The 25182-nt window shown below is 40.4% G+C and overlaps 2 protein-coding genes across 6 annotated transcripts in view; one reads left to right on the top strand and one right to left on the bottom strand.

Annotated features, from left to right (window-relative positions):
• Nucleotides 1-4820, top strand: part of LOC117407669 (zinc finger protein 436-like) — a 179206-nt gene extending 174386 nt beyond the window's left edge. The window contains exon 4 of one of the 2 annotated variants that reach the window (XM_059017677.1): nucleotides 1443-4820. In XM_059017677.1, the coding sequence (XP_058873660.1) occupies nucleotides 1443-2143 (701 nt within the window). In that variant the 3' untranslated portion in view covers nucleotides 2144-4820. Of the gene's footprint in view, nucleotides 1-1430 lie in introns of both variants that reach the window. The other variant, XM_059017676.1, reaches the window with a different exon arrangement.
• LOC117967216 (zinc finger protein 436-like) overlaps nucleotides 1-25112 on the bottom strand; it is a 151352-nt gene extending 126240 nt beyond the window's left edge. The window contains exons 1-5 of one of the 4 annotated variants that reach the window (XM_059017661.1): nucleotides 24991-25112; nucleotides 21137-21237; nucleotides 16645-16842; nucleotides 13490-13747; nucleotides 8768-12815 (exon numbers count right to left, since the gene is read on the bottom strand). In XM_059017661.1, the coding sequence (XP_058873644.1) occupies nucleotides 10294-12815; nucleotides 13490-13747; nucleotides 16645-16842; nucleotides 21137-21203 (3045 nt within the window). In that variant the 5' untranslated portion in view covers nucleotides 21204-21237; nucleotides 24991-25112 and the 3' untranslated portion in view covers nucleotides 8768-10293. Of the gene's footprint in view, nucleotides 12816-13489; nucleotides 13748-16644; nucleotides 16843-21136; nucleotides 21252-24435; nucleotides 24678-24990 lie in introns of those variants that run through there. The other 3 variants (XM_059017660.1, XM_059017662.1, XM_059017663.1) reach the window with 3 other exon arrangements.
• Between the last annotated feature and the right edge of the window lie 70 nt (nucleotides 25113-25182).

The following is a 25182-nucleotide window of genomic DNA, read 5'->3' as shown; positions in this document are numbered from 1 at the left end:
GGTGCCTGGCTCATACATAACACTCAAATCCACGGCACTGGTGTTTAAATACAAGCTTTTTATTAATACCCTGAGTCATACATTTTACAACACTGTCTCAGACTTTGATGTATTGTTCTTCAGTTCCAGTCATGACATAAGAGATACAGTGGGGAAAAAAAACAATTGCCATCTCCGACAATACGACGTGCTTTCTTTGGCGTGACCACAAAGTTACTAGTCTGCAGTAAAATCGTGGTCTGGGGCTTCTGGAGATTCTCGTGGACCTTGACATCAAACAGGTGCCTGTTTGGGTTTCCATTGCTTGTCAGTCTGTTTGGGTTTCCATCGCTTGTCAATCTGTTTGGGTTTCCATCACTTGACAATCTGTTTGGGTTTCCATCGCTTGACAATCTGTTTGGGTTTCCATCGCTTGACAATCTGTTTGGGTTTCCATCGCTTGTCAATCTGTTTGGGTTTCCATCGCTTGTCAATCTGTTTGGGTTTCCATCGCTTGACAATCTGTTTGGGTTTCCATCGCTTGACAATCTGTTTGGGTTTCCATCGCTTGTCAATCTGTTTGGGTTTCCATCGCTTGTCAGTCTGTTTGGGTTTCCATCGCTTGTCAATCTGTTTGGGTTTCCATCGCTTGTCAATCTGTTTGGGTTTCCATCGCTTGTCAATCTGCTTAGGTTTCCATTGCTTGTCTATTTGCTGGAAGTACATCTTCTCCTGTACTAAGCATGTTATTGCAGGGATGTCGTCAGGGATTGCTTCCTGTGTAGCAGTAGTTGTACTTGAAACAGCAACGTCCAATGGTGGTTTTCTCTTTGACTCTACCACTGTGTCACGTCCCAAATAACGTTTCAGTCTAGAGGAATTTGCTGCTTGTTCCAATGATGCACAGTCAATATTTTACAGCCTGTAAGTTCATTTTCCTGTGATTTCCTTTATTTTGTAAAGACCTGTATCTCTAGCATCCAGTTTATCTCCTTTCCTCCCCCTGTGGTGATAAAAGTTATGATAAAGTAATTGTAACATAAATCCTTAAGCCAGTGGTACTCAACTCCGGCCCTCAATCAAATCCAGTCCAGGTTTTTACTCCAAGCAGGTTCTAATGTAGTTAATTGAAGCTGCTAAGAGGCAATTAACTAATTTAGGACCTGGTTGGAATAAAGACCAGGACTGGAATGGATCTTGAGGGCCAGAGTTGAATACCACTGCCTTAAGCTATCTTGAGACAAGTGAGTATTTGGATACTATCTCAAGACACGAGCCCCCAATTATGTATAAACAAAGCCTTACTATAAATGATCTAGGGTGTTCCCACAATATCCTTCTATCATACCATCAAAACTACATTCATATCCAAGTGCAATCAAAAGTGAAGCCCTGCAGAAGAGTGAATGTGTAAGAATGCTGTACAATAACCTTTGTCTCTCTTTATTTAGCTTCTAAAGTAGATGAAGGAGAACACGACTCCACTCCATCACCCCGCTGCAAAAACTCTTCCAGTGTCAAACCACAGTGCAGGAAACACAGAGAGACGACACCACAAGAAGAGCATTTAAAAACATTGAGATTACTGAAGAGTACAGAGACTGCACATTCTGTGTGTGTGAACAATTCTGAAACCCGGGGCAACTTGAAGACCTTGTCTTGTTCTACTGAAGATGGGAAGAGTTCCTGGCAATTAGGCTGTCGTAAAACTTACAAGCGAAATTGCACAGGAGGGACTCCATTTCCCTGTACATATTGTGGAAAGTTTTTCAGGTATTTATCAAAGCTTAAAAGTCACCAACTAATTCACACAGGAGAGAAACCTTACCACTGTAATGCATGTGAGAAGAGTTTCAATCAGTTACAAAATCTTAAAACACACCAGCGAATTCACACAGGAGAAAAACCATACCACTGTAATGAATGTGAGAAGAGTTTCAATCAGTTGCAAAATCTTAAAAAACACCAACAAATTCACACAGGAGAGAAACGTTACCACTGTAATGAATGTGAGAAGAGTTTCAATCAGTTACAAAATCTTAAAAGTCACCATCGAATTCACACAGGAGAAAAACCTTACCACTGTAATGAATGTGAGAAGAGTTTCAATCAGTTACAAAATCTTAAAAAACACCAACGAATTCACAGAGGACCACTGAAATGAATGTGGGGGGGGAGTGTCACTTGAACAGACAATCTTACAACACATTCACATAGGAGCTTGATTTTGGTGTTTGATAGAGTACATCCAGATTTTCCTGTGTACCGTTTCTCAAGCAAAACATATCTGAAGCAGCAGAGAGGAGCAGCAACTGGCTGTGGTTGAAACGGAAAGATTCTGGCTGGGGATCTCAAGCACAATAGAAAGAAAGAAACGCTGATGTACAGGTAAGTAAGCTGGGTTGAGTTGAGTGGGGGACGGAGGGGGGTGATGCTGGGACGCCAGAATCACCGTCGAGCCCTCTTGAGGTGTCGTGGGCTAGTCGACGTAACACCGAGGATGGAAGGTGCCCACTTGAAGACCCCAGAGATGTACCCTACTTAGCTCAATCCAGATGGTTGTCATGCTGATGCGCTGGGGAGACAGCACTACAGTTGATCCCCGGAGCCAGCATCGCAGCCGTTGTGTGTGCTGATGCGCTAGGGAGGCAATAAGCTGATCCCTGGAGCCAGCATTACACTTCAGCCATCAACACCAGACAGAAGGATATCTACATCATCATATGGAAGGAAACACAAATGGATGGAGACACAGATGGATCACATTAGTTTACTGTAAAGCTGCGTCTTAGTTGGTGCTTATCTTGGCGAGAGCCGAGTTCAAATCACCATGAAGTTTTAACATCTACTCTCGTGTAATGGAAATCAGTAATCTTGATACTTCTCACTTGCAAAAGCAAAACGAAGGAAGAAAACACAGGAGTCTACATAAAGTACAGCATTTTAAATGGCACACAATTATGCTGAGATGGGAAGTATATGGTAACGTGACAAACTTTTACAGTGAGGACTATTTTGGATTATTTATAATGACTTTGATGGATAGAAAGTGAATATGTATGTTTATAAAAATATTCTCAAATACTGTCTTTTGATTCTGTGCACCCAAAGACTTGTAATTAAAAGTTTTAAAATTACTGTTTGGTATTCTGTCCTCAACCAGGAGTGTGTCAGTTCCAAACTGTTGTGACGTAAATCATATATTAAATAAACAAGAAAGAAATGAAATTGCTTGATCAGATTATCCAGATTATTGCAAATGTGGTACCATTCAGTTGAGTGGAAATTGTAAAGGAGTACTTGAGCTGAAACGTTCAGACAGAAGAGGTACAGTTCAAAAAAAAGGTTGAAAATCAATTACTTAACTAATAAAGGCCCTATGCATATCTGGTTATTGATATCTCACAGTAACACCTTGACTGGAGCACACTGAACAAAAGGTATTCTATGCAGGGAGATCAAAAGAGCATGTATGCAATCCCCTTTTAGGCTTGGAACAATTAATTATTATTTGTTTATTTAGCAGACGCCTTTATCCAAGGTGACTTACAGAGACTAGGGTGTGTGAACTATGCATCAGCTGCAGAGTCACTTACAACTACGTCTCACCCGAAAGACAGAGCCCAAGGAGGTTAAGTGACTTGCTCAGGATCACACAATGAGTTGGTGGCTCAGGTGGGATTTGAACCGAGCACCTCCTGCTTACAAGCCCTTTTCTTTAACCACTGGACCACACAGCCTCCTAATGCTTACAAGAAAAGACAAAGAGAGCTCAACATTAGGACTGTTTTAACATCATCTTGATTAAAGTTGAGCGTAGTGGAGGTTGGTTGGTGTGAGCTGGTGTTTAGGAGAGTTTTGTGCTTCATTGACAGCAGTGGCTCAGCCTGAAACCACAAGGTGTGTTTATTTGAAAGTGTTCGTATTGTTTTGTTTAACCTTGTGACAGGGCTAGGAGCCCTGCTCATGAAAAAGGGGCGGGGCAAAGCCATGCCATAAATGTACTATTTATTTTTAGAACATGGTACCCCTCCGCCCCTGTGCAATTTATTATTTTGTATTTGTTTTGTTGTATTATTATTATTATTATTATTATTATTATTATTAGTCGTTATTGTTTTGGTTTATTTATAAATATGATGGTGGAGTCGTGTTTTGCTATTGTTTTGTATTGTTTGGCAGAGTGGATGGGAAGCCCCATCCACATTAAAAACCCTTGTGCACAAGGTGACCATCTCCCGAGTTAATTAATTGTTTAATTGTTGCTAATCGGCAGATGGTCACCTGCATATAAGCCTGCAGCTCTCTGCACTCGGGGTGGGTGTTCGGAAGTGGAGAAAGAGAGCGACAGAAACAAAACTAAAATAAATCTAGGAACAGTGGAGGCGATTTGCCCCGCCTGACCTGGAATAGTTATTATCTTGTTCGTGATTATTTTGTTTAAACTTTTATTGTGTGCTGTGAGCAGTGTTTTTTTTTTTTGTTAAAAAAACTTTTATTTTTGTTATTTAAATAAACGTTTTTTGCCCTGCAGTACTTGCCTTTGTTTTCCTTCCTGCTTCTGCCCTGATGTCACCCCTACATCCATCCCGTCACAAACCTGTTTACACTTTCTGCCTCTGGGTCTGCTTCCTGGCACCACGCGTGGTAAGGACAGCATCACTCTCTGTCTGTTACTGTCACAAAGTAGAGCCAGAGGCACAAGCTGCAGGTTCGAACGCCATTACACACATTAAATCAGACAATTAACAAACAAAAGACACAAACAATCAAACACAGGAACTAACAAATAGGCGCAGTGGCCAAAATAAACAGGTTAAACAATACAAACATTTTCAATTGAAACACTCTTTGAAGCACCAGGCAACCAACCCAATATCCCCCCCCCCCCCCATTTATTACTCTGGCAGGGCTTCCACCCTGCCACAGGAACATAATAGACATTTAGAATGAAATATAAAACACATAGCAAGTGTTATATACTTTTTAAAGTTGTTCCTTCTTAACTATTATAATGAGTCTGAATTTCTGAAGACAAGGCATCTCACAGCAATTCTGTGGTCCAGTGGTTAAAGAAACCAACCTCCACTACGCTCAACTTTAATCAAGATGATGTTAAAACAGTCCTAATGTTTAGCTCTCTTTGTCTTTTCTTGTGAGCATTAGGAGGCTGTGTGGTCCAGTGGTTAAAGAAAATGGCTTGTAATCAGGAGGTCCCTGGTTCAAATCCCACCTCAGCCACTGCCTCATTGTGTGACCCTGAGCAAGTCACTTAACCTCCTTGTGCTCCGTATTTCGGGTGAGACGTAATTATAAGTGACTCTGCAGCTGATGCATAGTTCACACACCCTAGTCTCTGTAAGTCGCCTTGGATAAAGGCGTCTGCTAAATAAACAAATAATAATAATGATAATTCTTATCTTCATTAGGGCATATTTAGGTTGTGGTTTTTGCATGCTTTGTGGTAATGTCAGTATATATACTAAGGCTGAAGTATGTAACATTTTATTGGTCTTATCTTTATGTTGTTTTAGTGTAATAGTTTAACTGGTACAGGAGGTGGGTTCACTTCAGACAACATGTGGAGTCACCAGTGGGCCGGTCAGGTCAGGTCTAAAACCAGAACAGCCATGGTTGTGTTCATGTTGTCATAGAATTATATGTGGAATTGGAAAAACGTGTTAGAACAGTTGGAATATTAAACACATCTGGAGGGAGACAAGTTATTTATTGTGTATTTTTCCAAGTATACAGATATAACTGTCATAACCATTTTAGTTTTTTTCTTTTTTTTAATTTTGTTTTTATTTATGAAGGACACAAAAACACGTGTGTGATATGCTGGAAAATAAATGTGATGTATGTGTGCCATAGCAATGTACGGAAACCCTAAAGGTACATGGTGTGAAAATTAAAAGGGGAGGTTACTATGTCGTGTACACGACTTAATATGATAACTCATGCTCACAAGATAGTAGCCTCCCTTTTTAATTTACACCATGTCCCTTTAGGGATTCTAGTAATGAGATAATTGAAAGAAAATAAATAGTATGTTACACAAGCATTTCCAAATCAATCAATCTATGAACTTTATAGATCTTTCTTATTCATGTATCCATTCCTACATGCTTCCCTTGGGTCACCTCATCTGCTAACATAGCCTCATGTTTCACTCCTATGCAGATGACACCCAGCTCTACCTAAAACTTGACCCTGGATGTCCCTCTGCCATGGTCCTGCTCTCAGCTTGCATCCAAGACATGGAGGCCTGGATGTCTGACAATTTTCTTCAATTCAACACTAACAAATCTGAACAACTTCTAGTAGGATCAAAAACTCAACTCAAGAATCTCAATATTGCTTACTTGAAGTTTGGAGACTGTCTGCTGCTGCCTTCCCCCACTGTACGAATGCCCAAATCTCCTCTGTAATCAAATCCTCCTTCTACCACCTCTGAAACATCTCAAAGGTCCGTCCCTACCTTTCCCTCCCCAATGCAGAGATACTCTGTCATGCATTCATCTCCTCTCGACTCGACTACTGCAACTCTCTCTATGGTGGTCTTCCATCACGCGCCATAAACCAATTGCAGCTGGTTCACAATGCTGCTAGGATCATTACCAGATGTAAAACATGATCACATTACCCATTCTTTCCCAGCTGCACTGGCTACCTGTAAAGTTCAGGATTACTTTCAAAATTCTCCTGCTTGCCTACAAGGCCCTTCATCACACAGGTCCAGAGTATCTCTCCAACCTGCTGACCCGTTATGCCCCTGCCTGCAAGCGGAGGTCCTCTGACTCTGGCTTGCTTGTTATACCCAAGCAAAAGTGCAGCACACTCGGAGAGCGCTCTTCTAGCTTCATGGCTCTGACTCTCTGGAACTCTCTCCCAGCTTTGGTGCGTGATGCACCCACCGTCGCTCGCTTCAAATCAACTCTCAAGACCCACCTGTTCTCTCTTGCTTTCAATGCTCTTTAAGCCTGATATCTGTTATTAGCTGTTGTCTAAATTGGTATTTCAGGTCTTATTCGTATGATTCTGTATGACGCACGCATCCACAATGTTTAGAATTCACATCCTAGGCTTGTATTTAATATGCCTGTATTTAATGTATTTGCATTGTTTTTTTTTTACTGTTTGAATTTAATGTACTATGCCCTGTATTTCACTGTATTTAATGTATCATGCATTGTTCCTCACTATCTTGTGAAGCGCTTTGTGATGGTGGTCCACTATGAAAGGCGCTATATTGTAAAATAAAGATTGATTGATCAGGTAATGCGGTTTGCAGAGTGTGGGCGTTGCAATACTGAATTTTTTGTGTATCCTCCATGTCACGGATAGACCCGGAAGAGAATGGACACAGACAGTCAGTACTGCAGGGTACGAAAGCAGACCTGGAAGAGAATGGACACAGACAGTCAGTACTGCAGGGTATGAAAGCAGACCTGGAAGAGAATGGACACAGACAGTCAGTACTGCAGGGTCTGAAAGCAGACCTGAAGAGAATGGACACAGACAGTCAGTACTGCAGGGTCCGAAAGCAGACCTGGAAGAGAATGGACACAGACAGTCAGTACTGCAGGGTCCGAAAGCAGACCTGGAAGAGAATGGACACAGACAGTCAGTACTGCAAGGTCCGAAAGCAGACCTGGAAGAGAATGGACACAGACAGTCAGTACTGCAGGGTCCGAAAGCAGACCTGGAAGAGAATGGACACAGACAGTCAGTACTGCAGGGTACGAAAGCAGACCTGGAAGAGAATGGACACAGACAGTCAGTACCGCAGGGTACGAAAGCAGACCTGGAAGAGAATGGACACAGACAGTCAGTACTGCAGGGTCCGAAAGCAGACCTGGAAGAGAATGGACACAGACAGTCAGTACTGCAGGGTCCAAAAGCAGACCTGAAGAGAATGGACGCAGACAGTCAGTACTGCAGGGTCCGAAAGCAGACCTGGAAGAGAATGGACACAGACAGTTAGTACTGCAGGGTCCGAAAGCAGACCTGGAAGAGAATGGACACAGACAGTCAGTACTGCAGGGTACGAAAGCAGACCTGGAAGAGAATGGACACAGAGGCCAAAACAAACAGACATGGAACCAAACAAGTACCGTGCTAGTCTAGCACGAGTAGCAATTGCCTATTTTAGTTTCATTTTGATTTGGAGGATCATTTTGAAACTGTAGTCAAACCGTAAACTTTGAGCTGCTAAACAAAAATTTGATATTTATGCACAGGGGTTTAGAGATAATATAAACAGTTTTTAAAAAATTATGAGAATTTTCTTTTACTTTCATTTTTATTTGTGCATTTCCAAGTCGTCCCGCATACGCTCTATGACCCTTAGAAGTACCTCCAGGTTTTTTTCACATTTAATTTTTTCATTGCAGTGTACCGATACAGGGGTCACTGTATCGATAATCGTATCATGACGAAAAATATCATGCTTCACAGTGCGAACCGATGAATCGGCACACCCCTAGAACCCCTAGCTGTTAAAAGGTTTATTTCTGCAGACATAAATTTGAATCGGATTGCACACCGGGGAATTGAAGCCCTCTAACCCCTTGTGTGTCTTTTAAAATACGTAGCCATTTTTAAACTGGAATGTTAAACAGGTTTAATGGCTCCTCTCTACCCTCTGCCATTCATGATAATATGTAAAAATCAGCTCACTCATACCTATATCAGCTACTGCCAATATTGAAACTGCGAGGAACTGCAGATAATCAATAGACCATAATGTGCCGTGTTGGAAAAATTATTTCAGAATAGTATACATTTCATATAAAAAGGGGGCATTTAATGCACCTAAACAGCCATGGTAAATGCAGGGTTCAGACATATAATAATATCTATAAAAACAATTACTGCTTTCTTACAATAATCCATCCACAGAGAGTTTGTCGTATTCACAATCAAGAATAACTCCTCAATAAAATACATTTTCCACAAAATGTTGCCAAGGTTTATCATTTACTAAATAGAATTAAATTAGAAACATTTCTTGTAGCTATTCTGCCTCCTAAATTAAGCTGCGCTCTCTGATTCATACACGATTTTCATATCATGTTTTAACATGTTCTAAATACCGTATATATAGTGAATTACATATTTTCCACCACCCAAACTAAAGAGATATTTCAACCATGAGATATTTTAATGGGTTTGTGATTTCAAATTACATTTGCAATCTCTCTTAAGAAAGTAACTTTGAAATCAAATGGATGGGTATCTTTGGGCATCTCAAACATACATTTATTAAGTCAAACCGTTTTTTATCCTAGCATAGTATTTTAATAAAATGGTCCAAATACAGCATCGTAATAACTTAGGATAGATACATTTTACTAGTTTGCAAAACAAAACAACAAAATACTGAAGCACAGGATTTTTTTCACAATATCTACATTTTAAAAATGCTATATTCACACATGTTCACTGGACTTGAATACGTTAATCTCTTCAGTGACAGGGTTTTTGTCTTGGGAGAATCTTCTGTTTTTAAAGTTTCTCCAGATTAAATCTTTCCTGACATTCAGCATTTCACTGCTGTATGAATTTGTAAATTTTATTTAACACTGTCTCTGAGTGAAACTCCTCCCACATTCATTATAGTGGTGTGGCTTCTCTCCTGTGTGACTTCGTTGATGTCTTTTAAGGCTTTTTAATAGACAGAAGCTCCTTCCACATGAATTAGTTTCTCTCCTGTGTGAATTCACTAGTGTGTTTTAAGCTTTGATAAATTACTGAAACTCTGCCACAATCAGCACAAGGAAATGAGGTCCCTCCTGTGTGATTTCACTTGTGAGTTTCAGGAGAGCCCAAACTCATTCTCATCTTCAGTAGAACAAGGCAAGGTCTTCAAGTTGCCCTGGGTTTCAGAATTGATCCCACACACACAGAATGTGCAGTCTCTCTGTACTCTCAAGACTAAGTGGCTGTCTGTCTTGTAAAAAAGGAATTTCAACTGAATTTCTTCTTGGGATATTATCTCTCCCTGTTTCTTGCACTGTCAGGGTTCCCACCCTTGATTAAGAATAATTTTCCACAACTTCTCAAGAACATTACTTAAGCAAAGCAGCAGTTAGAACAGTCTTGAGGATAGGCCAATAAGTTTATGCTACTATTAAAAAAATAAATAAATAAAAGCAGATAAGGCTTATCTTGTTCTTCAAAGCAACCCCATCCTTCCTGACAAGGAGGCAAACTAAGTGTTTTGTCCCCGTAGTGGTTCATGCGGAGAGCCTAATTAAAATTCTAAATGAAATTACAGTGAGTAAAAAATAATAAATAATAACTTATAAACTAATCAAAATATTTAGCCTTGTCCTTTAGCTCTGAAAGCTTGGCGTCCAGTTCAGCGGTTTCATTTGATTTTTCTTTTGCACTTTTTCTGTAAGCATTTGATTTGGTAAGAAGAGTAAAGTCATGTTTCTTTTCAGCAAGCTCAGCCATTTCATCAGCTACTTTCTGCATGGTACTAATGATTTTCAAGACCTTCCGTCTCTTCTTCTGTACGCCTGCAATTTCATCTTGTATTTTCTTTCTCTTTCTTTCCTTTTCTGTTTCTGTCTTGGCTTTCTTCTGGTCCTCTAAGAACTGGACGTACCTCATCTTGGCTGCTTTTACGTGCTGCAGGAGTTTCTTTGTAATGGCCAAGTCTGTATGATTTTCTCCTAAAGAGGACAAAGAATCACGCACAATATGTTGTGCAACAATAGTCTTTTCCTTTAGATTTTCAACGAACATATCTTTGTTGACAGAGTGACCTTGTTCAACAGCCGTTTGTCCATGGGAGAGCGTCAAAAGGAGTTTAAACAAATCCCAGAGTTTCTTGAATTCAGGTCTGCCATCGAAGAACCTGCCAAAAAATTCATCTGCTCTGCAAGGTTCTGAATCGTTCTGGCCAAAGTTCTGGAATTCAGTCTTGTGATTTCTGATCATCTCGGTTAGGAACAACGTATACGCTGCGAGTATCACCTCACATTGTGCAGCAGTATGCCATTTAGCATTTAGGAGGATCTGCAACAGTCTTTCAAATTTTGCTGTGGCATCCTGCTCTGACATTACCATGAATCGAGGACTAAGGGCAGCCAAGTACCTTACCATGGGGTTCAGTAGCGGATTAATTTCGAGAAGCTTTTTTGTAGTCGAAGCAAGAAAGGTGATGCATTCCATCTTGAACTCCGTTCCTCTCAGTCCATCGGCCAGTTTTTCAGATGCTTGTTCCAGTGCTCGATTTGTAGCGAAGCTGAGATCCAAATGTTTGTGCGCCACGTGAAGGGTCTTGTCCAGTGGGTCTATCTTGAGGAGTTTGATAACTGTGTTTGCCTTTCCAAGTACATCTTTCTTTATGAAGCGAGACAGCAAACTGGAAAGGAGAGCCTGAAATTCTTCTGCAAGAAAGGGCAGCATGGGTGCATTGGTCTGAAATTTCTCCAGGAATGGCTTGAGTTGTCTGGCAACTGAAGCAAAAAATTGCAATTTTGCTGCACAAAGGGGGTCAGCTGCTGCTTGCTTCACCAAGGAATACGATGCTGAATTTGGCACTTTGCTGACGGGCAGCTTCTTGTAGACGTCAATGAACTGAATCACGTTCGGCCACAGTTCAAGTGCACGCTCTGCTACTTTCAAATCTTCCACCCATCTGTGAGGACAAAACTTCAGTGGAAAGCGTGTGCTTCCAGTTATTTGAGTGTAGTCATCTCGCCAAGCTGGTGTGTCATGAAAGAGCTGCCACAGTGCTCCAAGTAGCTCTCCCAGCATCCATCCGGTTTCATTCGCACCATATTGCAGACTACTGTGGACAACATGGAGGCCACAGCTTCCCAAGTTAATGAGATCTGGTAGTGTTGGGTCCTCCTCCTTCCTATCTACCTCAAGATCTCTCAGGAACTTCCAGTTTACTCTGGGGCCATCCATGGCCATGTGCAACAACTTCTTTGGATCTAGTGGTGTCAAACTCCATTTGAAACTCTCCAGAAGCTCTTCTGCTCTCGTGTGTCCCAGGAATTCAGAGCCCAAATAGCGCACGGCTACTTTTCCATCCTTTTCGTTCCAGTAACTAATAACCAAGTCCACCTGGTCTGTCTGGGTTACTTCATTTAAGCATACATTAAATGAAACCGCATAGCAATTTGACAGTCTGACTTCTTCTATCAGCCTTTCTTTGAAATAGGGGGCTAAGCCAAAGCAAACCAAGTAAGCGCATTTTGTTGCACTACAAGAAAAGTGCTGCGCGATGTCACTATCAGGAAACATGCTGGAAAATAACTTTGGTACATCTGTGCAGGAGTTGAATGAATAACGTGACAGTACAACTTTCACCGCCCATCGAATTTCTGCTTCAAGAACACGATCACTCAGAACAAAGCTTGAAACAGAAGACGATGCATGGGGCACAGTGCTAGTTCCTTCATCCATGCCCTCTCCTGATGGACGGCCAATAGGAGCTGCAGTTCTGCTTCGCTGATCCGACTGTGTTTCCTTGTTTTGGAATGTGAAGAAACTGGTTATTATTGGTTCATATTTTTCTAACTGTGCTGCTGCTTTAGCGTGTCCTTGACCTCGCATGTGGCTCTTAAGAGCAGAAACGCCCATGTTTCCAACATCAAATGATTTCCTACAATACTTGCAGAAAGCTCTGTGCACACAATTGTTCACTTCTGCTAACCAGTTCCGGTACTCTGGCTCCTGTTTCCATACTTCCTTAAAACGACAGCATCTTCCTGAAATTTTGTAGTTGCGGTTTTGTCTGCTCTTGCACTTAGAGTTTTTGCATTGGGGTGATGGAGTGGAGTCGTGCTCTCCTTCATCAAATTTAGAAGCTAAAGAAAGAAAGAAAGGACGACAAAGGTTATTATACAGCATTCTTACACATTCACTCTTCTAGAGGGTTTCCCCTCACAACCATAAACAACTCCTAGAGTGTTAATGTCAGCCCGCTTTCATTATCACCACATTTAATCAAACATTTTAACAGCGTTCAGCAGCAGATGATCAGGGCAGCAGTGACAATGTGATTGAAAATCACTCTGCGTGTGAAAATAAACTGGACCTGATGCGCCTGAGACGCACCGAAACCATCCTTTGATTTTGCGCCGCAGTTACAGCAATAGAGCAATCCACCCCGCCATTCATCTCTGCATGCTTTCAATAGAGCAATCCACCCCGCCATTCATCTCTGCATGCTTTCAATAGAGCAATCCACCCCGCCATTCATCTCTGCATGCTTTCAATAGAGCAATACACCCCGCCATTCATCTCTGCATGCTTTCAATAGAGCAATACACCCTGCCATTCATCTCTGCATGCTTTCAATAGAGCAATACACCCCGCCATTCATCTCTGCATGCTTTCAATAGAGCAATACACCCTGCCATTCATCTCTGCATGCTTTCAATAGAGCAATACACCCTGCCATTCATCTCTGCATGCTTTCAATAGAGCAATACACCCTGCCATTCATCTCTGCGTGCTTTCAGTCATTGTTTTACTTTACCTGAAAGGTGTTCACATTCTGATGATTCTAGCACAGGACTCTCCTCTTTATTGTGGTCAGGTTCCAGCACTGTGACTTCTTTCTTAATGAGGACAGGTTGTAGCACAGGACTCTCCTCTTTAATGAGGACAGGTTCCAGCACAGGACTCTCCTCTTTAATGAGGACAGGTTCCAGTTCAGGGGCCTCCTCTTTAATGTGAGAAGATGCCATTTCTGATTCTTGTCTCCTACCAAGACTTACCAATGTCACATCAGTACCTGAAAAGTGCAATAACAGTTTTCTTTCACATGATGCATTACACACTTTGCCAAAATGTGTCCTGAATGCCTCCTGACCATAAAACTGATTTTATTCAATTTTGCATTCTAACCTGGTGTGTTTAACATGCACTCCTTAAATCAATGATTACAGGGTTCTCCCCCAGGAATTCTGTACAGCCGGACGACAGAACATTACAGCCGGGAGCACTTTTAACAGAAAAATAAACTTGCCTTAATTTATAATACGACAAAGAATTTGAATGTGTTGTCTTTCGTTGACTGTATCTGGTTGCTCTTTTCCATGTTCTACATTTTTTATTACGGTAAATTACCTGCTTATTTAGGCACGCTACGATTTGACTGGGGAAAGATAACGTAGGTTTAAACAGAAACCTTTTCACTTCCTTTTTAGCGTAATTATTGAGCTTCAATTAAATTGCTTTCTTTATGTTAAGTTTTATTAAGTCTATTTTTGTTTTTCGCTGTTCTACATTTTTTGAATGCAGCTGTTCATTTTAACCATTTATTTTTATTTACACAACAGTACTCACACACGTTTGGTCACCATCATAACTAAGGCCCTGTGAAAATCGCGATTTCACGGGCTGCGCGGAAATCGTGAAATTAGCCCAATGACGCGATTTTTACAATATTCTTAAGAAATATAAATTAGTTCATAATTATTTGTATTTCATACAAAAAACGAAAAAAAAAACACATTAACAAAACTGTACAGCTCTGCCATGTGCCTGCGTGTAACAAACCATGCACACAATGCTGTGCAGAGATGATGTCATGTCACTATATGCAATCTAAGAGGGAAATTAAAATGCTACACACTGTAAAATAAGTAAATGGATGTCTCTAAAAAGGCTAAAAATGTGTCTGCAGCAGATCAGGTAAAGCAGTATCCAGCAGGAGGTGACACAGCGATGGAGGTAAGCTCTTCTGTATGTCCTTGTGACAAAGTGCCCGCCCCTGTGTGTATTTTGTGTGTTATGTGTTGTATGTTGCGTGCGTGTGTTAATGTTGGTGTATAGAGATTGGTACACAGGATATAAACGGGTCTGTGTTTCACGTGTATTTAAAAATGTAGAGTTGTATTTAGGCACGAGGAGGGCACAAATCACTTCACGTGCTGGTTAAATGTAATATGTGAGCACGGGGTTGCACAGAATTAATTCACGTGCTGGGATTCAAGTGAGTAATTAATTAGTAATTGAATCCCAGCACAACAGTATATATAGATGTGACAGTGACAGTCCTGCAACCCCAAATATCTCTCTCAAGCACCCGGGTACATATTTTAAGATATCACAACAAAAGGAATACGCATTTATTTGGGTTTTTGTGTGCATATGTATAGCTATTATGTACCATGTCACCTTACAGTACAATAATACGACAAAAAATGGACTGAATGATAATACCTCAAAATAATCTTAATATTTTTTTAATAAAGTAGCCGGTGCAAATCTAGTATTAGGCGGCAGATTGCGTCGATCGCCGGCTTATTTTGAAAACCCCGATTCATTGTCACTGTTTTTGCTTTGAAAATAAATCGGCTATTTTTTAGCAGTCATTTTAACTCTCGAGGTGCTTAACACACAAAACCCGCCCCTTCGACTCTCTGATTGGTTAAATGTTGTGTCGAGACGTAACACAGCAGTCATGTGGTTTCAAGATTTCTTTTTTCACTCAGTAACGTGCAAGTGATCTAGTCTGCTAGAAGCTCAATGAATTGTTAAAGGCACAGGAGCATCTGCAAGACAGGTGGATCGGGTTTATTCAGCAGTAGCAGTAGTGTGGAGTAGTAGGCAGCAGTGTGGAGTAGTGGTTAGGGCTCTGGACTCCTGACCGGAGGCAAGTGGGTTCAATCCCCAGTGGGGGACACTGCTGTTGTACCCTTGAGCAAGGTACTTTACCTAGATTGCTCCAGTAAAAACCCAGCTGTATAAATGGGTAATTGTATGTAAAATAATGTGATATCTGTATAATGTATGTAAAATAATGGGAATCTGTATAATGTGAAATAATGTGATATCTTGTAACAATTGTAAGTCGCCCTGGATAAGGGCGTCTGCTAAGAAATAAATAATAATAATTCAACTGGGCAGCGACAGCCACTGAAAAGGCCTGGGGAGAACCCTGAATTAGCTGAGAAAAGCCTAATAAAGGTTTCATAGAACTGAAGTGCCCATGGTCTGGTAGTTTTTAACAGCCTATAATTTAGAATAGAACACTGTTAAAGGCTGACCAGTGGCAGAAATAGCAAACTCTAGACTCACAACTGCTCTTGTATTAATTAACAAAAAACACACTCAAAACACTGGAACAAATACTGAACCAAACATACACAGAAACACTTCAAAATAAAACAAAACAAACACAACAAAGCTTCAGCTATCATGCTGTATGATTTCTCTTACTGTTTCTCTCCTTCTCTGCTCCACACTCTCCTCTACAACCCACACAGACGTTCATCCCTTTGTTCCTTTTATAAGGTGTGTCACAAACACATACTATAAATCTGTTCAGTCTCAGAGCTTGAGTGGGCCCTTGGCTGTACATTTTACAATTATAAGTGAAGTATATAAAATGAGTTTACTTGCCTTGCCAGTGCTGTCGTTCTTTCTGTATCCCTTGCCAACCTCCCATGTTTTAAGTAAAAATGATTGATAGAAAATGAATTTCATTGCCCCTGGTCTGCTTCATCTCAATATCAGGAGATGTGTGCTGATAGTGAAATACACGCCATGCGACTCCGTGTTCAATTAACAATAAAAAGCTAAGCTGTTTTTTTTTTTTTTTTCACACACAGCACTTCCACAGGCGTTCTTCCCCTCTATCAGTAAAGCCCCCCCTCTACAGATCTGCATTCCAGTTTCACTCACCTCTCTCAGTGATGCTAGAAGGTGGTGTTTCCTCCTGCAGGATCCGCTCATTGGCCTGGTCACACCCCAGCTCAGTCACTTCCTCCTTGATCTCAACAGTCCTGTCTGCAGAAACAACCCATCGAATAGGAAGCTCTGGGCTGATGTGAGCTGCTTCGATCTCAGAAACTTCCTTTGAGTGAAGCTGGTTCATTCTCGCTAACAAAAAGGAGACAGGACTTAGTTTGTCATTTCAGATTGCATACAAAGTGCTTTTATTTGAATTTCCACAGCACTCACACTTTAGTAAACTATATCATGTATTAATCCAATAGTATTTAAAATCACACATCAAGCCCTATTTGAAATGTTCTTGGTATCTACTGCACCTTTGTAATATGAATTCCTCTGTGAGCTGCAACAGACTGAAGACACTTGCCATGTGGGGCTAGTCCACCCCTAAAACATGGGGATTTTTTCTTATTGTGTAACATAATATTAGACAAATATACAATTCTATAAATAAATAAGTTAGTATGGAACATAATGTAACATCAAGCGAAAATAAAAGCCAGGTGACCACAGCAAGACCACATTCACCAAACAGCTGACTTTATTCATGAAGGTCAGCACACCACAACACAGCCCACAGCTATGGGGTGCCATGTGTAAAAAATTAAAAGAAATAAAATTAAATTAAAAAACATTAATATTTGAATGTCTTTTTTTTCCCAGATTTAACTTAAATGTTGTATTTTTTCCAGATTTATAAATTTGTGAAAATAAATATATATTTTTTTTAAATGTCTACATTCATATATCATTTATAAATCTTAATATTTAGCAAGTTTAACATTTAAATGCTAAATCTTTATTTTAAAAAAATATATATATTGAGAATCAAGATTTAGCTGTTTGCAAATCTGGATTTTATGAATTTAAATCTATAATGAAGAAAAACGCAACAGTTGTTTAAAGGGCAGCAGTGTGGAGTAGTGGTTAGGGCTCTGGACTCTTGACCGGAGGGTTGTGGGTTCAATCCCCAGTGGGGGACACTGCTGTTGTACCCTTGAGCAAGGTACTTTACCTAGATTGCTCCAATAAACATCAAACTGTATAAATGGGTAATTGTATGTAAAATAATGTGATATCTGTATAATGTGAAATAACGTATAATGTGATATCTTGTAACAATTGTAAGTCGCCCTGGATAAGGGCGTCTGCTAAGAAATAAATAATAATAATAATAATATCAAACACAAAAGCCCAAGTTAGGAGAAGCAATTGGGGCAACCTTGTCAAACATCAAGCAAATTGGCACACTTGGAAAATATGCTGGGGCCCAACATTCACACAACTGTTGCTTCTAACTTGGCTTCTTTTTTTGGTATTTTGTAATGCAGCAGTTGAGGGCTGTAGATTGTTCACCAACTGAACTGATTATCCATGTTGCCTTCCCAAGCTAGCAAAATGGCTGGATTGTATACTCGGTTATGACTTCTGTACTACTCGGTGGTATATCATAGTCTGCTGTTTGTTCTTTTCTGGGAAAGCCAAAGCGACAAGCTATCACCACCTTGTTTTTGATTTTCTTGGATCTTAGACAGTTCTTGTTGCATTTATGTTGCTGCCATTTCAAAACCCGGTCTCTGAGTACAGGTGCTATCGGTTCATTTGGAATGGTACAGGCGACACGTTGATTAATGTACTGTGCAATTAGTGAGGTGTGTGGGGGGGGGGGGAGGGGGGGGAAACTCCTATAAGTGGTGCATCTTCCATCCAAGGAAGCATGTGGAGGTGCTGCATTCCACGACCCTGGTACTCTCTGCACCAAAAGTAATGTGTAACTTTCCACAGAGGGCTCCCCTGCCTCCAGAGCCCGCTCCTTCTCCACCCTCGCCCCTGCAGTGGTGGAATGACCTTCCTACAGATGTCAGGACTGCCCAGTCCCTGACCACATTCCGGCGCCTCCTCAAGACTCACCTCTTCAGACAGCACTTGTAGAACTCCTCTGTTTTTTCCGTATGGACACTCTTCCTTAAATGCGCTTTACTTGCTCTTATCTGCCCCCTATTTTACTGCATGTAATCCTGTACTTCAGAGTACTGTAATCTGTAGTATTTTGTATTTAATTATACCCTGTGTAACAAACCAGTAGAGTACCCCCGTGTGATACTCTACCCTTGCTTCCACCGACTGGCACAGACACGAGGAACGTTCAGGCAAGTAATTTTTATTTACAATATTTACACAAATTATCACTTTCTTTATGTTGAGTAAAGCCCTGTACGGGTCACTAACTGGCTCACTTCTTCGTCCCTCTCTAACTATTTCAGAATGCCGGGTCCGGCAGGCCGCGGCCTTTGCAAGTCCTTTCCCCGTGGAGTATTTCTACCACACAGGTAAGTATGGAACCGGCGTCCTCTGCTGGAGTCTCTCGGCAACACAGGTAAGAATCACACAGCCTCCCTCTGCTGGAAACTTGCTGTAACACAGGTAAGAACAAAGAGATACCCTCTGCTGGAATGTCTCTGTAACACAGGTGAGTGTCAGAAAGACTCCCTCTGCTGGAGTCTCTCTGCAACACAGGTCAGGATAACGCAGACTCCCTCTGCTGGAAACTTGCTGTAACACAGGTAAGAACAAAGAGACACCCACTGCTGGAGTATCTCTGAACACAGGTGAATGTAAGAATAGTGTGGACACCCTCTGTTAGAATATCGCTGCAACACCGGCAAGGATCCACAAGTATGGAATGGGCCCTCCTAGAAGACGGGCCCCGTTGATAGAAATTGTATCCAAGCTGTGGGGATGAACCCCTGCAACCAATGTCCCAGTTGTTCACAGAAACACGGGGTGTCTCAGAGTTCAAGCACAGTATCCTTATTGTCCATGCCACCTGTGGAAACTGTTGTTTATGTCTGTTACAATAAAACCACGTCCAAAACCCCAGACTGTTGCCTTAGTTCTTGCTGTTACAGCTCGCTATTTTAGCTGCGCATGAATGCGCGCTTTCTCTTCGAGTCCCGAAGTAAATACACATCCACCTACAAACGGCAGTGGTGACGGTTCCCAATCGTCACGGAAACTGCGGAATTATTTTAAATTCGTTACCGATAGACAGCGTCTCTCGTCCAGTATTTCATAAAAATAAATTAAACCTTACCAAACAAAAGACTACCTCACCAAGAGGATAAACGCCCACGGTAAAACAAAACACAGCTTTTGCTCAAAACGAAATCAAACGTTCACTTTACCTTCCAATAACACGTAATGCACTTTCAACTCTCGGAGTACTGTTCAGCAGTACACACCGGCGGTGCTCCCCACAATCACCCCCGCTGTCCCGCTCCACTTCCCTTTATACCCAGAAACCCTGCCTTGCTTATTAATGCTAGGGTTCCTGGGTTGTATAGTCTTTCAAATGGCGTCGCCATTTCTTAAAGGCGACGCCGCTCTTTCTTACACCTGATGTAACTATCACTGACACTGTTATCTGCTCCATTACTGAATCGTATTTTGTCATATATTTGTACTTGCTAGAAACAAAGTCGTTGTATTTATCTTGCTCTTAATTGTATTATTACTTGTACTGTGATTCTTGAAATGTTTTTTTGTTTGGATAAGGGCGTCTGCTAAGAAATAAATAATAAATAATAATAATAAATAATAATAATAATAATAATAATAATAATAATAATAATAATAATAACAATAATAATAACAATAATAATAATAATAATAATAATAATAATAATAATAATAATAATAATAATGTGATAAAATTCAAGATTGCAAGAAACTTGTCGTGCATGAACCGAGATGCACTGTCAGGATCTTGTGCGACAAGTTCGCTGACGGGCATGTGTGCAAACCCTGGTCCATTCACCTCCTTTATGTACTCTCCCAGGTCCTCCGTTAATCTGGTAAAGATTGGCCTGATGCTGCAGGTGAAAGATATATTGCTGATTCAGCCTAAATTGAGCGTGGCATGACTGAAGCTGTGCTTTGACAAGCTGTTGGATTCAAATGGGGCGTTGGTATGTACGACTATTATTATTATTATTATTATTTATTTATTAGCATAGGTGAAAGCGATAGCGAACGAAAGGGTGGGGCGGGGCTGGAGATGCCTAGTGAGTGCTTTGTTGATATGCAGGGCCTTTTAAACCCGTTTGACTGTGGGAAAAAAAATACTTTTAAACAGCGCGTCTAAAATTAACTGCGTGTGTGAAAATAAATTGGACCCGACGAGCCTGACACGCACTTAATAAATGGACTGCAAAGGGTTAAGTGACGGTATTCCTCAATGGATGGATTTCGTTCTGAACATTTTACATTGACAGTTGCATGATAATAACTCTCAACGGTCAGTGGTTGGCCAGGAGATGCTACATGGACAGTTGTAACGGGCTGTGATCGGTCTGGAGTTTGCTGAAATCGTGGTTGTGTCTGTGTCTCTGATGTGTTATTGTAGTTGTTGTGAGTGGGCTGCATATTTGTTGATCCTTACCCTTTTGTAGCCTGTTCAAATAGTATTTGCGTTGTTGTTTTCTTTGTCGCTTCATGGAGAAAGGCATGATGCTCCAGTGTTTCAGGCTGGCAATAAGCCCCCTGTATGAAAGAAACTGTAATCATTAATATTATTGTATGAGTATCCATAAGTATAATGTGATATAAACAAACATGGGGATGGATTTAAATGCAAATGACTGCATGTATTTGAAATTCTGAATTTGCTCAATGCAAATGCGACACATTTACTACCAAACTAAACACAAATATGTGAGAAATGCTAAATGCATTTCAAATACTTTCCCATACAACATGTGTTCATTGACTGATTTATTAACATGAATTTGGCAGAAGCCTTTATCCAAGGTGACATAAGGATTACAGTTTATATAATAGCAACATAAACACAGGAAGGTTTATGTTGAGGTTTGGATTGGCTGGGAGGCGTGCCTGGGGATGCTGCGCAGAGCTTGAAAAGCAGTTGTGCTACAACTTGGGGCTGGTGCAAGGCCATTGCTGTACAGATGGGCGCTGAGAGAGAGAGAGAGAGAGAGAGAGAGAGAGAGAGAGAGAGAGAGAGAGACACAGAGAGAGAGAGAGAGAGAGAGAGAGAGAGAGAGAGAGAGAGAGACAGAGAGAGAGAGAGACACAGAGAGACGGGGCCTGTGAAGGCAATTGCCCAGCCAGGCCCGTCAGAATGGCCCGAGTCGCTGGGAGGCCAGGACTTCAGAAACAACACAACAGAAGTAGGTCAGCTTAGGGGAGGTGGATCCCAAAACAGTATAGAGAGGGTTACCGTAGAGTAGTAGGTTCCTGGAGCGGGACGTTCCTTTTAATGGGACTAGCGCTCGTCATTTTGTGTGGCAAACTTTTATTTTTAGCTTTTGTTTGTATTGCTTTATTAAATGTGACACTAGGTCTACCATCGCTGGTACCCTAGTGTCGGTTCGGTGTTAAAATTAAATCTGCTCTGTGTCTGTCAGTATTTTCCAGTGACTCTACCCACACATGTAACACGTCACCCTGTTACAGTTATATAAACGTTTTTAAATAAATATTTTATAGCTAGTTAACACACATCAAAATAGCATGTAAATAAAACAAAAACGAAAAATAAACCAAACGCAGCGACGCTGTTTTATATTTTTTGCATCTGTGTCAGAAAAAGAATGTTGGCGACATGCGTCTGATTGTGTGGGAGAAAGTCGTTTTATAATACTGTATATATAAACAGCTGTAATTATGATACATGTTAAAATACTTAAGAAGTGGTAATATTTTTTCAAATACTGTATTTATACGTTTAAGTGACAAAAGCTGAGCTGAGTAACTTAATTCTATTCAAATAACTTTATTTCTAACAGCTAAGTAAAATCCTTACTTTATCAAGAGGAAACCCATAGTGATGACTACAATTTTAAAACAACCTTTTTTTAAAAAAATCCAGGTGCTCATCATGATAGTGATCTATTGATATTGATATCTTTTACTGTTCTGTTTTCCCAGAGAGGTAACACTACAGACAAACCTAACCAGGACCAGGAGAACATGGAAGATGACTTCTGAATTGAATTTTAAAGATCGCTTTGATTTAGTGCAAATAAACGTTTTCATTTACCATGAACTAAAAATGTGGCAACGTCTCACTGTGTGTATATAACTGAACAGGTGCGAGAATTATTATAGCAATATATTACAGAAGCGTTGTGGTCATGTTGTCACATTATTAAGGTTTATATGTTGTGAATGAGCCGCGACCCTCACTAGGAGAAGCGGATTGATAATGGATGGATGGATGTTGTGAATGAGATTGTATTGGGTCCCATAATTCCCTGGACACAGACAGGACAGGATTTTAAAAATACCTAGAAACTGAAAGGAATTAATGCATAAATTAACTATCCATTGCTAAAATTAATATTGGTGCTTACTATGTACAGCAAATAACTGTATAACAACAGCAATACTATTGTACTGTCCACACTAATTCGTTAAAGGTGTGCTAGTTAATTCAATTTCTTTCATTTAAGAGGTAATTCGTAATTCACAATGTTGTGGTTATGTTGTCAGAACATTCTATCCACGTTGGCACAGCGTCGGGTACAACGCTGTAGTGACGTATCTGGGAGTCCACAAATGTACGTTGTCGCAACGTAATTTTACAACGTTGTCAAAACGTAAAAGGAATGTTGTGACAAAGTTAAATTGTTAGCTGGGTAAATATTAAACCTTGTTAAAAGATTTAAGATTTTGTTAAATATTTAAGTTCACAAAATCCAGAATTATTTGCGAACAGCCAAATCTTGATTCTCAAATTTTATATATATATATATATATATATATATATATATATATATATATATATATATATATATATATATATATATATTAGCTCAAAGAGCCAGCTGCCCAACGTTTGGAGTTAAAACGTATACATATATAAAAATGTTGAAAACTTGCTAAATATTTTTAGACCTCCAAATTATATCTCAATATACACATTTAAAAAAAAGGTGTATTTCTTTTCACAGCATTTATAAATCTAGGGGAAAAAACTACAACATTTAAGTTAAATCTGGGGGGGGGGGGGGGGGGGGGGGGAATGCCTGTTAAAATATTAACGCTTTTTTTAAAACACACATGGCACCCCATACACAGCAAGCGTGTAAACTGCACCTTTACAGAGCAAAAACCTGCGAAAACATGTAACAATTAGGCAGAAAATGTACACAAGACACGTTACTGAACGAGGCACAAACACAAAAACGATTTGAAATTGATATGTAGCGTGCTGTACTTGCAGTATGACTGAAAAATCAACGTGAATTAAATTAGGATACGTTTTTAATTCAACTCCCCAGTAATGTTGTTGAAGCTGACACCCTGGGATCCTTCAAGAAGCTGCTTGATGAGATTCTGGGATCAATAAGCTACTAACAAGCAGGGGCAGCAGTGTGGAGTAGTGGTTAGGGCTCTGGACTCTTGACCGGAGGGTCGTGGGTTCAATCCCAGGTGGGGGGCACTGCTGCTGTACCCTTGAGCAAGGTACTTTACCTAAATTGCTCCAGTAAAAACCCAACTGTATAAATGGGGAATTGTATGTAAAAAATAATGTGTAAAAAATAATGTAATTGAATGTAAAAAATAATGTGATATCTTGTAACAATTGTAAGTCGCCCTGGATAAGGGCGTCTGCTAATAAATAAATAATAATAATAATAATAATAACAACCAAACGAGCAATATGGGCTGAATGGCCTCCTCTCGTTTGGAAACTTTCTTATGTGTTTTGTTTACCTCTGTCGCTGTATCTCTCTGCAGTCGGCGTAAGTTGTCGTTGTTTCTTTCTTTAGTCGATATGGAGGCTTCCGTTTCACATTTAAAACCGTCACTTTAACTAAAAACATTCAAATAAAAATAAAAAAAAACCGTCCCATCCATAAACAAATCAAACACTGACCCACACTCTCGGACACAAAAGCTCATCGAACATGCGCAGTACAAACCAGGGAGACGAAACTGGCGCCATTTTGGATCCGCAGCGTGACATTGCATAGTAAAATACAACGCAATTAGAGCCAACATGGCGGACTCTGATACCCAGTTTCATAGCCGCCTCCAAGACAATCATTGCTCAAGCTAGGTTTAGAGTGTTTCTGCAGCCAAGAATAATACACGCGATGGTCGCAGCTGTGCACAGGAAATAAAAAAAAATAAAGTTTTCTTTGTTTGTGCTGAGGAGAGAGAGCGAGCTGCAGGTTCTGTATCATTGTATTAACTGTTGTTTAGAGTATTTAGGTTGAATTCAAATGTTTCATGACGATTTGAATGTATTTTTTGTTCGTGCATTACCTGCATTGAGTCTGAAACAAAGAGTCACTTTTGTATTCAAGAACTCAGATTGGAGCGCCACCGCTTCACCAGGGATGTGTCAGTATTGTTAAGTAAAACGAGTCTGTTGTTTGATGTCTTTCTTTATCACAACAGAAGTGCTGGTTTTATATGCATGTTAATTCTCAAGTAAAAACTAAATTAAACGCAGAG

This window comes from Acipenser ruthenus, chromosome 57 (genome assembly GCF_902713425.1).
Source record: "Acipenser ruthenus chromosome 57, fAciRut3.2 maternal haplotype, whole genome shotgun sequence".
Taxonomy (NCBI): domain Eukaryota; kingdom Metazoa; phylum Chordata; class Actinopteri; order Acipenseriformes; family Acipenseridae; genus Acipenser; species Acipenser ruthenus.
This window is presented reverse-complemented; position numbering and strand designations above follow the sequence as displayed.